Source organism: Colletotrichum paranaense (assembly GCF_030867605.1).
Source record: "Colletotrichum paranaense strain IMI 384185 chromosome Unknown Scaffold_6.1, whole genome shotgun sequence".
NCBI lineage: Eukaryota > Fungi > Ascomycota > Sordariomycetes > Glomerellales > Glomerellaceae > Colletotrichum > Colletotrichum paranaense.
In genome coordinates, this window is record NW_026848964.1 from 2,134,978 (window position 1) to 2,151,702 (window position 16,725).

At 53.6% G+C, this 16,725-nt stretch overlaps 2 protein-coding genes across 2 annotated transcripts; both read right to left on the reverse strand.

Annotated features, from left to right (window-relative positions):
- Positions 1 to 371: 371 nt before the first annotated feature.
- CPAR01_08373 (aromatic amino acid aminotransferase) lies at positions 372 to 2,816 on the reverse strand (the record flags this gene model as incomplete). The annotated part of the gene is made up of 4 exons (XM_060492641.1): positions 372 to 1,110; positions 1,187 to 1,546; positions 1,654 to 2,299; positions 2,666 to 2,816. 4 exons carry the CDS (start codon positions 2,814 to 2,816, stop codon positions 372 to 374), a joined length of 1,896 nt encoding a protein of 631 aa, XP_060349011.1.
- Positions 2,817 to 3,997: 1,181 nt separating this feature from the next.
- On the reverse strand, positions 3,998 to 15,776 carry CPAR01_08374 (FAT domain-containing protein; the record flags this gene model as incomplete). The annotated part of the gene is made up of 4 exons (XM_060492642.1): positions 3,998 to 4,684; positions 4,736 to 15,391; positions 15,447 to 15,561; positions 15,637 to 15,776. The coding sequence occupies 4 exons, from the start codon at positions 15,774 to 15,776 to the stop codon at positions 3,998 to 4,000; spliced, it is 11,598 nt and encodes a 3,865-aa protein (XP_060349012.1).
- Between the last annotated feature and the right edge of the window lie 949 nt (positions 15,777 to 16,725).

Here is a 16,725-nt window from a genome sequence, read left to right on the forward strand (position 1 = left end):
CAGGTTTCTGAAACGGACGGGGCTACATTTTAGCATGGTTTGTGCTTGAGGCGTAATGGCAACTAGGAAATGTTGACCTCAATTCATCAATGGACAAATGATTCCCTTGAATTCACACAACAAAAGTCTTGGTGTACTTTGGTCTGCCCCTGGACCGTGACGACTCTATTCCACGTGATTATGACCTTTTCTTGTTTTTGTATTTTCTCTCTATTACGTAGTGACTGAAAGGTAGCTACAAAAAGTTCTCTAAACTCTATGGTGCATATCGTATGTGAGCTATAACCCACGTCCTCTTACATGCCACAAGGATGGTTTGGTTCATCAGATTCGTTACACGTTCGTACTTGCAAAATGTATCCAAAGGGTCCTCAACATCCCATCAAACTACCCAAGTTGCCAAACCCCTCAAGCGCCTCCTCATCTTCACCCTGAAACATGAAAAAGTCCCCCAGTAAATCCTCCACCTCCTCCACCTTCTTGATCCTCCAGAACCTCTGAATCGCATCCGCCAGCCTCTGCGCGCACAAGTCCACATTCTCCTCCGTCTCAGCCGCGAAACACAACCGGAAGTAGGCCCACCCCCTCTCCGCCCGGATCGCCGGCGTAGCACTAAAGATGAGCCCGGGGCTCACGAGCACGCGGTACGGCTTCTTGGTCGCAAAGAACATGAGCGCCGTCGAAAGCCTCTCCCCGTCGAGCAGCGGGATCCGCTCACCGCCCGTCGCCATCCACAGCGGGTGCGTCTCGAGCCGCAGCTTGAGCCAGATGAACATGCCGCCGCGCGGCCACGCGAACTCGTAGAGCTGCGTCTTGCTCACGACGCCCCAGTCGGCGTCGTCGGCGCTGCGCGGGGTCGACTGCTTGAGCTGGATAGACCCTTCGTCGAGGATGGTGCACATGCGGTTCATGCGACGCTCGTAGACGCCGCGGAGGCCGGCGAGCCAGCGGACCCAGCCGTCCATCTTCCAGCCCTCAAAGGTCTGCTTCTGGCGCGAGGTGAGGGCGGCGAAGGCGGAGCGGGCGGCGGGGGGTTGGTCGCCCATGATGAGCTCTGCTACGGTGGATTGCACGAAGCCTGAGGGTTGCTGGGTGGTGACTTCGGTGATTCTGGAGAGACACGGTCATGTTAGTTTCGATGGTGTTTGAGTGACACGTTGAGGTTGGATAGATAGATGGTGCATACCTCAGCAAGCGCTCAATGATGGCCGGCTGCGCCGTGATCCAGCCCATGCGGCATCCCGGCGCGATGGTCTTGGAGAAAGTGTCGAGGCGAATGACCCTGCCGTCCGTGTCGATGCTGAGGAACGAAGGGGTCAAGGAATCCAGGAACTGGTAGCCGGAAGACTTGGTGGGCTTGTAAGTCGGAGGAGAGGGACAAACCTCCAGGCCGCGCGACTTGGCTTCCTCGACGACCGCGGAGGGGTACTGCAGGTACCAGTACGGGTCGTCTTCGACAATGATGATGTCGTACTTGCTGGCGATGGCGTAAATCTCCTTACGGCGTTCCACAGACAAGATACCGCTGGTCGGGTTGTGACCCATTCTAGAAGCATCCCATGCCACGTGTTAGCCATGTGTGCTGTCTCACCTCTCAGAGCAACGATCCTCCTCCAAAAAGGGACAAAGCGAGAGAGAACAGAACAAACTCACGTCACGGTGTAGATGAAATGCGGCCTCTTGCCATTCTTCTCATCCCACCCAGCCAAAACCTCCTCCAACCCGCCAGGTCCGTTGGCAATCATGCCGCCGTCGTCCATCTCGACCGGCACGACCTGGATGCCCCGCGGCAGCGCCTGCGACAGGACCTGGCTGTACACAAAGACCTCGCACAGCATACCAGGCCGCTCCGCAGCAGCGTCCTTCGCGGGGCTCCACGGGTTCGTGATGAGCTCCAGCGTCTTGGAGAAGCCGTCGGTCGCGCCGCAGCTGAGAATCACCTCGGGTCCGCCGAGGTACGGCACGTCCGGGTGCAGGTGGTCCCGCGTGAACTGGCGGATGAAGGACCGGAGGGGCGGGTATCCCTCTGCCGTGCCGTACTGCAGCGCCGTGGCGACGTCGATGCGGCGGAGCGGGTCGCGGTCGTCGTCGGTGCCGGGGACGGTGACGTGCCGGGAGGCCTTGACATCTTTTTCCTTGTCCCGGCCCGCGACGGCGGCGGCGGCGGTGCCCCGGATCGGGAGGGTGGTGGTGTTGCCGGTGGTGCCATCATCGGGGATCGGAGACGGTTCCCATCGTTCGGGCTTCGCGGCCTGTGCCTCAAGGGTGTCGAACGGGAACAGGCTCGAATGCGGCAGGCCTATAATCGGGGTTCCGAAAAAGTGTCAGCGATTCATGCTTTGTCCGGGGTACCAAGGTTTGGCCGAGATCGGGATTGCGAATATCATTGGAGCGTTGACGCGCGATCCCGCATGTATACGTGATGAGCACGCAACGCAAGGTGCACATTACGGCATATATTGCGGCATCCTTCCCGTCTCACTGCAAGACGGGTAGGACAGATCGCGACAGCCCAAATCTATCTCATTGATGCCGTGCAATCTTCAAGGTGAAGCAACAGAAGAGAGTGATAACGAAAAGGAAAAATTTGCTGTTGTGAGACTCAAGTAAAGAAAAGAGAAAACCCCAGGGGTGAAATTGTGGTTTTCGGGTTTCTCTTACTAACCTCCAGCTAGGTTCCCAATGCCAGGAATCTCAAAGTACTTGTAATACTCCTTCATCTTGCTGGGCTCACGCCTCTTCGTGACCTCGGAGAAGTGGTGCTCCAAGCTCAAGGGCGCCTTCTTGGACGAGCTGTCCATGGTGGCTGCCGACATGGTGATTGACGTTGGTATGGCGATACAATCGATGGTGACGGGGATGATGGTGATGCTGCTAGCTGTCGCGTGCCTCGGCGGAGATAAGGCCTATACGATACCGTGGACGAATTGCGCTGGACAACTCAATGTTGATAGTTGAGTTCTGTAATGTGAAGTGCGGTATACCAAAGTCTCAAGAGCCACCAACAAGACTATGAATCAAAAGCCAAGGAGGGGAAGATGCGAACGGACTTTGAAAGATAAGAAGTGTTGAGAAGTAGGTAGGCAAAAGATACCGAGAGAGAGCAAGCAACCGAATGAATGACAGTTCCGTGTCCGCCGTACCCCAGTCCACCACTACCCCCTCGGACGGCTCCTCAACCCCGGGATTACAAATCGTCATCCATCTTTCCAACGTGGAGTTTTGTGTGTGTGAGTGAGTGCCCCGATAAGGAAGCTCAAGAACTACTTGTTGATAAGGCCAAGCCAAGAGAGCGCCCCGACTCGCCCGGTGGCTCTCCGCGGTGAGTGAGTGGGTAGGGGGGTACGTATCCATAAGGTCCAGTAGTCCGTATTGGCGGGTGCGGACTTTCTAGACGGTGAACCACACAAAACGAGGAGAAGGAATGTGGCGGCCAAGCGAGTTCGGACTATCACCGATGCTTTGGTAAGTTGGCGTTTGGCGTCTGGGAGGCTTGGGACAAGGGTCTGGGCTAGCGAGCCGGGTCGACCCCGGCCTTTCACGCGCGGCAAACTACCATTTCTCCCGATCTCCCGAAACTCTACGTCTGAAAGTTCATGTTTCCCTCAACGTCGCGTGCATGTCACTGCAAAGTCAAAAAAAAATGCAAATTGAACTCCCATCAAAATCATAAGCCTGAACAAAGACAATCTGATTATCATGAAGCTGTATCTTGCTTCAACATCGAGAGCTCTAACCAGCTAATGTGTAGGAGAGCTTCGATGCTAGACGGCCGTACAAATACAACAAGGAATCGTCATCTCTAACCATCCATTTTTTTCCTGCTCTCCCTCCAAACAATCATGCATGGGCTTCATGACCTCCAGATCCCTCGATCCTCTTTCGCATCCCAAGAACGCCTTGCTAAAATCATACAACGGGCTAACCTCCTGAGACATACGCGTCCGCGTAATCCACAAGTCTCCCTGCTTTCTCTCCATCCTCTTTACAAGTCTTCTTACAAGTACGGCATCCACAGCGCATCGCATTGCGCCAAGTTCATGGGGTTGACTGCCTTGGCGACGAGGTCAATGACCGTCTGGTTGGCAGGCAAGTTGCCGACGGGGCTCTGTGCCAGGCTCACGGCCCGCTTGACCACTGAGTCGCTGTTCACTTGCACCGATTCGCGGAGCTGGTTCTCCGTCATTTGCACCGTCCGGTGGGAGCTCGTGAACCAGAAAATCATTTCATCGCGCACGAAGAGCGTAAGGGCGTGCTCCAGCTCGTACTCGGGCTCTGTGAGGCATCGTGCGATGGCCATAAGAGCACAGCTGAAGATGCCCTCTGTCGCCAGTGGGCCCATGAGCGTCTGGAGGTTGGGAGTCAGACGGAATGGCACCGGCTCCGGGTTGTGGAAGAAGGGCTTCGCAGCGCTCATGTACGCCATGAGCTCCGAGCCCCAGATATTTCCAGATCCACGAGCAATGTTGATCTTCTGCGGGTAACGGTTGTGCATGTACAGAATGTACGTCATAAAAGTGAGTGACGCAAGCTGGTATGAGAACTGTCTGCGGAACAGCCAGAACTCGGTAAAGTCGGGGAAGGCCTTCTGGAAGTAGTCCAGGGCCAAGTTTTGTGGCACCCACTTCTCTTGGATGGCATGGAACACCTCCAGACGGGCGGTTGCGCTTTGCTCAGCATGCTTCTGTGAAAAATTGTTAGGTTTTGTCATTCGCTCTCTGATGGGACTACTTACCGAATTCTTCGTGTCAAGTACGCCGCGTAGCTTCTCCATGGTAAATAACACAGGATCGTCCTTGGACATGCCGTGGCGTCTGCAGTGGTCCTCATATACGCTCTGGAGGGTGATGTATGAGGTGTCTTCCTGCACAATGCGGATGTGAGGTGCAAGAGGAACCATCAATGGCAGAGTGAACTGAAGGTCTCGGCGGCGACTCTCCTTTCTTCTACCCAACGTCTGGTTGAGCTGTCTGAAGAGCTGCAGGATACGCTCCTCGCGACGGCAGTGTCTCGCAGCTGGGTGTTGAACAGCCCACGAGTGAATGCTTCCATCGTGACCGCGCATCTGGAGACGACGGTATGAGGCACTGATCGACCGCACCAGATCGACATTGGGCAAGAAGCGCTCAATGCGGATAAAGTCTTGGTTCTTATCCTTGTGCTGCAGGTACTGGCCAGGGATCTCGACATCATCGAACCTCTGGTAACGGAATTCGGAGAGGTGCGGCGAGAATGCCTCCAGCGAGACGCGGGTCGTTCTGCGATCAAGCTTCTCCTCAAACTTGTTGCGCCAACGGCGGAGCTTATGAATGTACTCGTACATGGTCGGTTTGACAGTAACAAAATCGGCCTCGAACGACTTCTTGATGTGAGCTGGAAGAATCGTCTCGGCGAAGCGTGTGATGTTGGTCTCCGTGGCAGAGGGAAGCTTGACGTCCTTGGCGAACGATGAAGGCATGCGGCTGACGTACGCTAGCGCGTCATTAAGCAGAGCAACGATGAGACGGTACGCATCCTCATCGGGCGGACACTTGAAGTGCTTCTGAATCTGGTCCACCATGGTCTCCATAGACAGGGCGAGAAGGGGGAAGGCGGTCTTCAGAGCGCTCATAATCTCCTCGGTGAGTTCCCATGGCGGCTTCTTCTGACCGGCGGTTGACTGGTCTCCGCCAGCAGCTGCGCCATTGGCCTGAGCAGCCGGAGTGCCGTTGGCGTCGTTGCCTTCGGTCTTAACGGAGGCATTCGCGTCGCCGCCGCTAGCAGTACCAGGCCTCGAACCAGAAGCATCCGGCTTGGGAACGCCGTCTTGCTTGGGTTGTTGAGGCGAGGCGCTGGGCTTGCCATTGGACACCGTCGATTGGGCACGCTGGCGGGCCTTCTCCTTGGCTTCCTGGTTCTTCTTGATGACAAGCATGTCTTCTCTGTTGGTTCGCAGTTGGAAGTAAAGCGCTTGAGGGTACGACCTGGCAATCTTGCTTAGGATCTGGTGGACCCTAGGTGCTTCCTTGTGGCCAAGACCAGTGAGCAACTGAGGAATGTAGGTGATCCAGTACCAGACAGGAGTCTCGCCCTTGAAGTCGTCGAAACCAGCTGCTATAGAGCCGTTGGCATCGTCTAGACTGAGCAGCCACAAGATGCGAGCAATGAGCTTGCGTGATTTGGCGTTCTTGTAACTTCCGGCGGCTTGCAGGTACGACGTAAGTGCCTGACGGGCTGAGTTGATATCAGTCGGATCCTCCTTGTACTTGCGCTCGTTAAAATAACCCCATTCGGCCCAAGCCTTGGCAGCGGTAATATCGAAGTACAGGGCTGTGCCGTATGCCGAATCGGCCTCTTCCTTCTGCTTGAGTTTCTCGAGGAACATGCCCTTCAGTGTGTAGAATTCGGCTTTCTGGGGCGGGTTGAAGTAGTTCAGATTCGTGTTGTTAATAACGTCCAATCCGCTTGTAAGCTCATCGGGATTCTCATAATGGCACTTAGCCTGCTCTCGTAGCTTGAGGAAGGCTTCTTGGATCTCGATATTCGGAAGTGTGTAGATCCTGCTCAGCTGTGTGATGCAAACCTCCGGCAGGCTGTGCTTGCGAGCGACGTGTGCGAAGCGGTTGATAATCCAGGCAGTCTCATGATATCCACGGTAGGCAAACGAGGCACCACTGGCGTTTTGCCCGCCTCCTTGAGGGAGCAGCTGGAGGTACGTCTGGTTGATGAGGCCAAAGATATGCTGGCGCCAGGTTACTAGGTCTTGCCAGGCAGTGATGTCGTCCCAGACGTTGGGCAGACGATCGCGCCATGCACCAAGCAGGAGCTTGAGTTCTCCACTCTTAACATCCAAGTTGGACTGATTGGTGCTAGCCAAGCTGTTGCAGATCACGCTGGCGTCGTGCAGTTCGACCAACTGCTGGAAGTTCTGAAGCAAAGGAATGTGTGCCTTGGTGAGCTGCTTCGGCAGCTGATGCCACTTCCGGATAGAAAGTTGAATGGCTTCGTCGCACGACTTGGCAAAGTCTTGGGGCGTCTCTTGCTTGTTGTAGAACTTGAGAAGGGACATGAAGGCCTGGAAGAAGGCACGTCGAGGCGTCGGAGCGTCCATAACGCCCTTGATAAGGTTGTCGAGCGCCTCACGATGCTCCTGTGTCTGCCACATCTCAGTATTGTTCCTCCAAGCGCACTCTAGAAGCAAGTCCTGGAAGTTCTCGTGCTTGGCGAAATCTTGGAGAATCTCCCATTGCTGCAGCTTCTGCGCACACAAGACCCAGTGATCTTCCCACAGAACATATTCTCCTTGAGAGAAGGGGATGACACCCGTTCGAGCCTTGATCTGAGCGGCCTCGTACATCTTCTGGGCCTTGTCCCACATTCCGTTTTGCTCATAGGACAACGCGGCATTTGTCTCCACAAACTGGCACCGCCTACGCCACGTGCCGTAGAACAGGTCGTCTTCTTGTAGAGAAGCATACAGCTCGACAAGTGCATCAAGGTTGCTCTCACGAACAGTTGCGGATTCGATCTCTGGCTTGATGGCCGCATTCTCAAGCTGAACGAGCGCGGTATACCACGCATCGTACGTCTTGGCCTCGTACTTGAGAACATGCGGCGGAATCTTGCAATCAGGCCAAGCCTTGGCCGCACCCTCCAGAAGGGACTGTACCACGTTCGGCCGCTTGTCGATCTGGCGACTGTGGTAGTCCTTAGTGAGGAGAGCTACCATGCCACGCTCGAGATCGGTGCGTTCTTCCTTCATCGTCGCAGACCAGTAGATAGGGAACAAAGCGATCCAAAGCTGATGAGCGAGGGTGTTGTCGACGTGCTGAAGCTGAACAAGAGGCTCGATAAGGTCTCGAACCTTGACCTCGCCAAGCTCGCTCATAAAACGTCGGTGAGCAGTTACTAAGTTGTCAAGCTTGTCATCCGCCATACTGGTGGGCTCTCTGTTGTCCTTGGCATGAATTGAGAAGAGCTGGGTGAGCGGCATTGTCTTGAAGTCTTCCTGATGCAGCTGAATAGGGCTGTTCAGCTCAACCGCACCAAGGAGAAGATGCGATGCTTGTGCCAACCAATAGCTGTCGGCCAGAGTATCCCAGTTCTGAGAGGTCAGAACATAGGCAAGACGTGCGCTGGCAGTCTTTGAAAGACTCTTGTCGAATATAGCCATAAATCGGTTGCGCATGTCTACATCTTGAGCGCGTGTGCCGATTAGGAAAGCATGCTCCATGCGGACAGTCAACTCGGTACGGGTAATCTTGGGATCCTCGTAGATGCGAATGACCAACTCAAGGAACTTCGTCAACATGGTCGAGTCCTGACGATGCTCAAAGGACAACATCTTGTGGAGGACTGCAGTCTTTTCCTTGAGCGTAGGCCAGGTGCCTTCAGAACGGAACACCCAGCCTTCCACCATGTTGAGGATCTCCTCACACAGAGGGATGTGCATAGATTTCTCTACCAGCGTCGCGAGAACACTGAGGAAAGGTCGTCGGTTGTCACCCAGAACTTCCATTCGCAGTGCAACGACCTGGATAGCCTTGGTCATGAGGGCAGTCGAAACCTCAAGATCGTACGTAGACATTTCTCCCGTTGGAGTGTTTGCATCCTGGGTCCGAGGCTGCCCAGCCTGATGATTGGCAACGGCTGTGTAATGCTGAACATGTTCACGTGCCAACTTGCTCTGCAGAGCCTTCATGAGAACTGGGATGTGTTGGTCAATGACGGAGGGCTTGCGGTTACCCAAGGACCACAGAATGTTGACTCCAGATCCATAGTGACCTGCCGCCATAGCCTCGCCCGCAATTGATGACAAAGAGTTGATAATCTCAGAGTTTTGTGACTCCGTCTCACCCTCAGCGTCGGCGTCCTCCATCGGCACGTCCTCAGGAACAGCATCGAGCACCCTCTGGATGATTGACTTGAGGTCGCGGTCATCATCGTACTTCTTGTCCGCAAGGTGCAAGCAATCCTGCAACTCAGGATTCTCGCTCTTAAGAACCTTGTCGAGAACTTTCTGGACCGATGGCATGTTCTTGGCAATCCATTCATCTGGCTTGGAGTTCAAGATGATGCGAACAACCTGAAGAGTGTTGATGATGTTTGTGATGAACTTCTCATCAAACTTCTCGTCAGAAGGATCCGCTGCGAGGAAATTCTGCGTCTTATCGCTGGCCAACACAACATCGGTGACATTGGGGTAGAGGTCGATATCCAGATCGCCCCAGTACTGGGGCTGAACTAGGTTGTAAAACAGGCTCATAGCCTTCTTGCACAACTCGGTAGACGTAGGTGGCATGGCGGGGCCGTTTAAAGAAGCATTGTCTCTTGCCTTGGTGGACGGCAATTGATACCGCTCGTTCAGCTGAGCAATGAATTCGACCAGATACTTGATCATTTTCTGGCGCGCCACAGCCGCAATTTGATAGTCGTTACCGCCCAGACTTTGTCTGACAGTAGGAGGTGACGACATAGGCTGGTCCCCATTGTCCAACTTTCGCTTCTTAGACGTCGGTGACTCGGATATGGAACGCGACACTGCGTCTCCCTTGCCCTCAACACGACGTTGCTCCCAGAGCCAGATGAGCCACATCATGTTGAGAGCGAGCTTCTTCGACTCGTTCGAAGGGTTAGGTGGTGCAGCAACTTTCCTCAGAGACGAGATTATGAGCATAGCGTACTTATCTCTCGACTCATAAAACAAGTCAGGATGCCTGACCAAGAAGTGGAAGATGCTAGTCATTTGCTGCACATTCTGACCTTCATCGGCAAGAATCTTTCTAGGGGCCAGCGCCCAGCCCGCATTACGATCATGAGCCTGTGTTCCCAGTCGCTTGGGCAGAACGGGAGCAATTAGCTCTAGAGCCTGTGTTACCAAGGCTCGTCCCTCATTCTGGTTTGCTCTCAGGAGTGAGAGGTACACCTGCGTGACAATCTTCACCGGCGTCTCATATAGCGCGATGAAGTAGGCGATGACAACGTAGGCGGCGTGCTTGTTGATGACATCGTCCAGTCGGATCAAGGTCCAGCAACTCTTAATGATGTCCTTCCTAGCCTCCTGGAAAATGGTGGAGTGGTACTTGACCAACATCGCTGACAGCTGGAGAACCTCAAACTTGGTGTGGTCGATGCCTGGCTGCAAGAGATCGTCGTTGTCATGTTGGCTGGCATCTTGGTGCAACTTCCATATCTTCGCATTAACAGCATCGATGATGGTCTTGTCCATAAATCGACCCTTTGTCTGCGGCGGCAGGCTCCAGTTGCGCTGCACGTCCATGGCGACGATCGGGTTGACAATGTAGTGCAGCAAGAAACACTTCATTTTCTGAGTGATGTTCTTCTGAGGGTAGGCGTCAAGGCATCTGAGAACCGTCGTTTTCCAGAACTCTGGCGAATCGCTACTAACGATGTTTTTGTAAATGTAGGCGATCAGAGGCTGCGAGGCACGAAGGTCATCAGTCGTGACTGAATCTACCAGGCTGAAGAGTGACTCGAGGTCTTTGGGGTTGCGTTCCAACGACTTGATGAAGATTGACATCAGCTGGTCTGACGCCTGGCAGGCCGGAAGTCTCAAGTTAGGTGCGAGAGTATGTGCCCGCATTTGCTTCTCCAGCTCTTTGCCAACTTGCTTCAACCAGGTCAAGTGCTCCTTCTTCTCTAGCCAAGTGTCTGTTCCAGGTGACAGGGTGAGAGAATAGAGAATGTGAACGGCATTGACGACGGTGACGAGCTTGCTGTCCTTATTTTGCGAAAGCGCGTTGTTGCAGAAGTCAATTAGGGCTTGAACGTTGGAAGACACCGTTTCTCTGAGGGGGCCGCTCTCCGGGTTACGGATCACTTGTGAGATGAAGCGTCCGTACTTGATATCTTCAAGCTTAGGCAGAATGAAGTTCCAAACCTCGTTGGGGTATCGGTTGATGAACTTGTACAACGGTGCTCGGAAGGGACTTTCGTGGGTTCGGCGCAGCTTCTCCTCTAGCTCCAATGCCAGGTCAATGAGACGTTGCTTGAAGCCCTCTGCCTGTGGCGGCAAGAGGTGGAAGATGTTGAAGACTGCAGCGATGACCTTCATGGGGCCATTCTGCTCAAAGAAGGTGAAGGAGAGCTGTTGCAGAGTGCTGGGCTCTGCAAGCACCTTGACGTGATCGAGCAGGCGAGCTCCAATCTCGACCTTGAAGTACGTAGTAAGCAGCTTCAAGAGTCGGCCAAGGTTGTCCAAACCATGAGTTGAGAGCTTCTTGGGGTCTTGGAGACTGGCAAGAACCGGTCTCAAACCACCTTGGAGCAAATCCTTCGGAAGCTTCTGATGGGCCTCCAGGGTATTCTTCAGGGCACTGTTGGCCGCGTCGATTGTGGCCTTTGAGTCTGAGTAAAGACACTTGAAGAAAACCGAGACGATCTTGGAACGTGTAGGGTGGCTGCCTTGCTTGAGCGGCGCGAACTCTTCGAAACTGGTGGCGGTGCTGAGGATATTGATACAGGCAACCCTGAGATTGACAATGTATTCGTGCGTCCTAAATTCTCCAGGCTTATTCGCCAGAGACTCATCGCTCGCATCAGCCAAAGCCAAAGACTCCATGAGTAATCTGGTCAAGTTGTCGTCGAAGGTAACCCATTCCTTCCGCAAAGTCATGTGGTAAGTCATCGCATCAATGTAGCCTATCTGGATGGGGAACGGCAGGGCACGAAGGGGCTTCGAGTAGATTGGCTGAAGGAATCGCTCCTTGTAGGGTTCAATCAGCTCCCACACGGCACAGCCAGCAGCCTTAGCGATAAGTTCGAGGGATCGCTTCGCAGTCTCGCGAACATGGCGATTCATATGCGCCAACTCCGTATTGAACTGCATGCAAATTTGAGCGAGGCGGGACCTCTGTTGCGGCGGCTGACCAGGGTTTTGCTGCGGCATGGCATCCTCCTTCTTGATGTTCTTCGTGATTTTGTGCAGCAACGTCTCCAAGGTGACCTGAGCAGATCTTCTAGTCTTCTCAGGAAGATCTTGGGGCATGTCCTTGATGACGTACATTAGAGAGCGAATGAATTCGATCTGCTTGCTCGCAACCCATTGGTCACCTAGGTCAAGCTCATTGAGAAGGAAATTAATGCCGAGCGAGCCACCAGTCTTGGTGAACCACTCTTCTTCGTAGCAGCCATGGCAGAATGTGGTGCTCAAGTTATTAAAGAGAGGCAGCCTAGCAACACTCTGCTCGTTGCCCAAGATTGTGGTGGCAGAGTCGTACACCTCCCGGATCGCGCGCTGCGCAGACTCTCGCACTTCTGGGTGATCCGACGCCAACGACTCCACAATAGCATCAGAGAGCACCCGGGTATCGATAAAGAGTGGGCCTTCTCCAGCGTTGGGATCGAATGGACTGTACGTTCGCTTGACGTCGACCAAAGCTCGGCCGACCTCAATGATTGTGAAGTGTTTGCAGAGATTCATGAGGAATGCCTGCGCTTCTTCCTTGAAATCAGGCAAAGACTCGGCAAACATGACAGCCTTCAGCAAACGCTTGAGAAGGTCGTCTTGCTCGTCCTTTTTAGGGATAGATCGTTCTCTGTCATGTGTCGTGAAAACAGAGAAGTCAAAGTCGATTCTTCTGGCGGCTAGATCTTGAGCTTGGAGGCGCAGAAGTCTAGGCATGTCGTCGGGCAAATTCTCGAAGCCGATCCGCATCTTCAGCTGAGACTTGATGAAGTGGAATGACTGCTTCTTGTAGTAACCATCATACTGCCGCGCCTGGTTGCCCTTGCCCGCCTTTGGCTGCTCCATCAATTTCCTGATGGCGAAATCAACGCCAGTCTCCGCAGGGAAAGCCCTATCCTTCTTGGAGCCGATTAGGCGAAGATCAAAGCTTGTCGGGTCATCGGCGTAGTCCTTGTAGTTCAGGGGTTGCGCGTCAGTCATGAACTTTCGGTTCCGACCTCCAAGCTTTCCTAGAATGCGCATCGTGGTGTGAGCGTGAAAGTGGCTGTAGGGATGTGGTTTGAGATGGTCGAATAGTGCCGTCATCAACTCATCAATAACCGGGGCCATGATGGGATCCAGGTAGTCCGCAGTGAGGTTATCGACACAGAGCTCCAGCGTCCGCAATCCTTGGCCTACCAGGTCGGTATTGGCGCGCAACGCGACGACTAAGGGTCGCATCAGGAAGCTGAGATGAGGCAATAAGTTACTCAGACGTGCCGGCACCGTCAAGCACAGCTCCACGTAAAGGTCACGCTCGGCAGGTTTTCTTGCTGCCATGAGCAGGTTGTTGAGCACATCCAGCAACATTTCAAGTAATGGCAGAATCTGCTTATAGAGATGCTCAAACTTGCCGCCACCAATGCTTCGGAACAACGATCTCAGAAGTAGGAAGTAGTTCATGGGCTCCTCAGCCTTTGTCGACAATTCAATGGACTTGGTAACAATGTCCACGACGTGAGGAAGCAGGACCTGTTCGTTTTGGTTGGCGAAGAGCGTGACTGCCATGAAGGCCAGTTTGAACAGTCTCAACAGAATTGACGACTTCTTGACGTCCGCTGAGCCAACTTGGTCGATTCTCTCCATCAAGAAGCGCAGCAACATGCCGCAAAAGCTTGGCGAGGTGGCTTCGCTCGCGAGGAAGAATTGAGGGATGTGGAGCAGTCCCGTGTGCTCAAAGATCATGTCGTAGAGATGGGGGATCTCTTGCTGGAAAACTTCATGGAACGTCGCCGGGTCAATGCAGTGGAACACAGTCGCAAAGGTCTCCAGGAGTTCCTTCTCCTCCTTACTGCTAGATACCATGTAGAAGTTGGCCATGTACTCTACGGGCGACATGTACTGGGACTCAGTTGCCGGCTTCTCAATTTCGTAGTAGCGGAAAACGTAGGCGCCCTCTCTGAACAGCTTCACGATGACGTTGACCTCCTCTGCTGTGAAACCATAGGCAACATCCTGCCAGTGTTGGGGGGCATTCTGTACGTCGATCACGTTGTTGACATTGCAGGTTCTGAGCTGATAGAAAGTGTTCTTCAGCCCGTTCATCAGGTTCTTAAACAGGAATTTGTTGTCAACAACGGGATCTGCGCCTCTGTCTCTTGGATTTGACGTCTTGATCGGCATAGCAGTGAAGATGTCGGTCTCATCCCAGTCAGGCGGGTGGTCCTTGTCCGCAAGGTAGCTATCTTGGGTTCCGTCAGCGGCTTGCTGGGCGTAGAGTTTCGAGAGCTTCACTGCGTTGGGATATTGTCTATTCATTGCCACGAACTTGTCGCCAATAGCGTTCAGGATCATGATCAGATAGTGCCGCGCGTCGACCTTGTTAGGCATCTTGGCGATGCACTCTGCCATGTTGAGGAGGAGTTTCGCACTCATGGTCTGGAAACTCGTGCCTGGGAAGTTGTCCTGGAGATTCTTGGTGTAAACCTCGACCGTCTTGCGAATTTGCTCAGGTGTGAGACTATCCCTGACGTGATGGATGAGATCGGCGAGCATACTATACGCCAACGGTCTCATAGTCTCGTACACCGTAAGGCCATCGCCGATCAGCGTCTTCTCGTCCAGGAGCTCGTCAATCTTTGGCAAGAAGATCTTGCGGAAGTTGAAGTTGATGATATGCCTAATAGCAACAAGCAGCTCCTTGCGCGCACTCGACTTTTCCCTGGGACAGTCCTGCAAGAGTCGAACCACAATCTCAGGAAGTGTCGGTAAGAAATCCGTCAATTGCTGAGAGTATTGACGCAAGAGGTAAGCCAAAAAGCTCATCGTCTTGACCTGGGCTGTGATGAACTCGCCGAAAGCAGCCCGGTTCTTAATCAACGGGCTGACTCCCGTAAAGATCTGTCCCCTGGCCTTGGCATCGGCATGGGCCTGCTTCTGCGCGCTCGCCTGTAGGCAAAGGAACCCCTTGATGAGAGGGACGAAAGCTTTGACGTTGGATGCGACGGTATTTCGATAGACCTGGAAGACGGAAACTACAATGATAGGGCATTCCGAGAGGACTTTGAAAGACTGCATGCCCTTTAGCAGTAGCCGATTCTGCTGTTGGGGATCCGGGCCGAGATCTGTGACCGACGCTACAGGGGAGCCCGGTCTAGGCGACTGGAAGTTCGTCTGGGAGCTCCCCGGCGTTGATGGTGCGCCAGAGTTTGATGCCGTCGAGAGTGACGTGTTGTCCAGTTGTTCCCGCACGACCTTTTCCATCTGTTCGAAGAGCTCCTGGATTAGGTTGAGGAACGCCTGCACCTTGCCCTGCAGGACTTTGTGTTGGTGACGCATGACATCTGAGATGATCTTGACGCATAGTGTCGCATTCTCTTCGTTATCCGTACGGACCAGCTGCATCAGCAGATCGACGACCTCTTCCGCGTACGGTTCGAAGGGTTCGGTCGGGGATGGTGTCGCTGGCAAACGGTTGAGAACCTCGAGGATACACGTTCGCAGTTTCTGGCATCCATTATCAGCAGGCGCATTCATCTAAATCGATGCGGGAATGCCTCACCTGCTCCGGGGAGTTGCTCTGGAAGATGCATGGTCCTCTCAGGATTGTGAGGAAGATCGGTACCATTCGCTTCAGGAAAGGGGGGTATATGGTTCCATTGGTGTAGTGATCTAAGCTGTCGCGTAAGGTAGTCGCCGCCTCTAACCTGACTCTCGAGTCTGTGCCACACACATATCAGCAAGATCCTGACGAAAGGTGATGCGCCTCCACCACGGCGGGGTTCCAGGTTCGAGGGATTGATCGCATCGCATTTGCACGAGGGGTTCGTTCCATACCCGTGTCCGGACTGCTAAGTCGCTTGACGACATCGTCAATTGTGGTGCCCGACATGGCGGCGTCAATGGCCCTCGGGGGACGCGTGATTCGTTCCCATGCGTGGGAGGGGAGGGAATCGTGGATGACTTCGTGTCGCAGCGAGGCTGATGGATCGAGGTTGCGGACGAGAGCACGCGTTGGAGTTGGAGGGGTATCTCTTTAATCGATGGAAAAGGGAAAAAAGGGCCGCTGCAGGTGTAAAATGTGAATAGAAAGACCAAAAGGTAATTTTACAATTACGGGTTGTCTTCGCGTGTGCCTTGGTAATCGGGGTGCCCCAGTCGTTCCCAATCGCTCAAGGTCGCGCGGCTTGATTAAATGGATTTGATGGCCCAGGCTTGACGTGAGCTCTCAAATTTCCAAAGGCAGTCGCGAAGCTGGGGGAACCAGCCGCCAAATCATTTGGCGCTAGGCATCTGAAGAATATTGATCCGTGGCTCAGACTCCATACAAAGATCCACCCGGAGCGCTCGCCGGGCCGCTTCTGGGGGCAGGGGTGTTTGCCTAGAGCGCCTTATCTTGTCTGGGGAGCGATAAGAGCTCCGGCCGCCGGTGAATCGCGGTCCGGAGGCGGGCCGGGATTCCACCTCATTCTTCGGTCACCTTTGTTCAACTTTACATCGTTGTTTGCCTACCTCAGTTTTCTTTCACGCTTACCAAAAGCTTCTTTCGCAGATACGTCATCCTTTCAGGTTTGTGTAAAGCCCACAAAGAGAGGCGCATACAACGGTTTTACCTGTTGGCATTTCTTGAAGGTTATCAATCCATCTTGACCAGGCAGACGATTATTCAAAGTTTGAATAGAGAGATATGAGTGAGTCACAGGTCATATCTGAGACCCAAGAGTAGTATATAGAAGCTAGACTCTCCCGCATTGGATTCTATCCGAAAGCTATCCATTTTCAACACGACGACTCGTTTGGCCAACTTCAAAACTTCACAAAGTCATTCCAACAACAACACA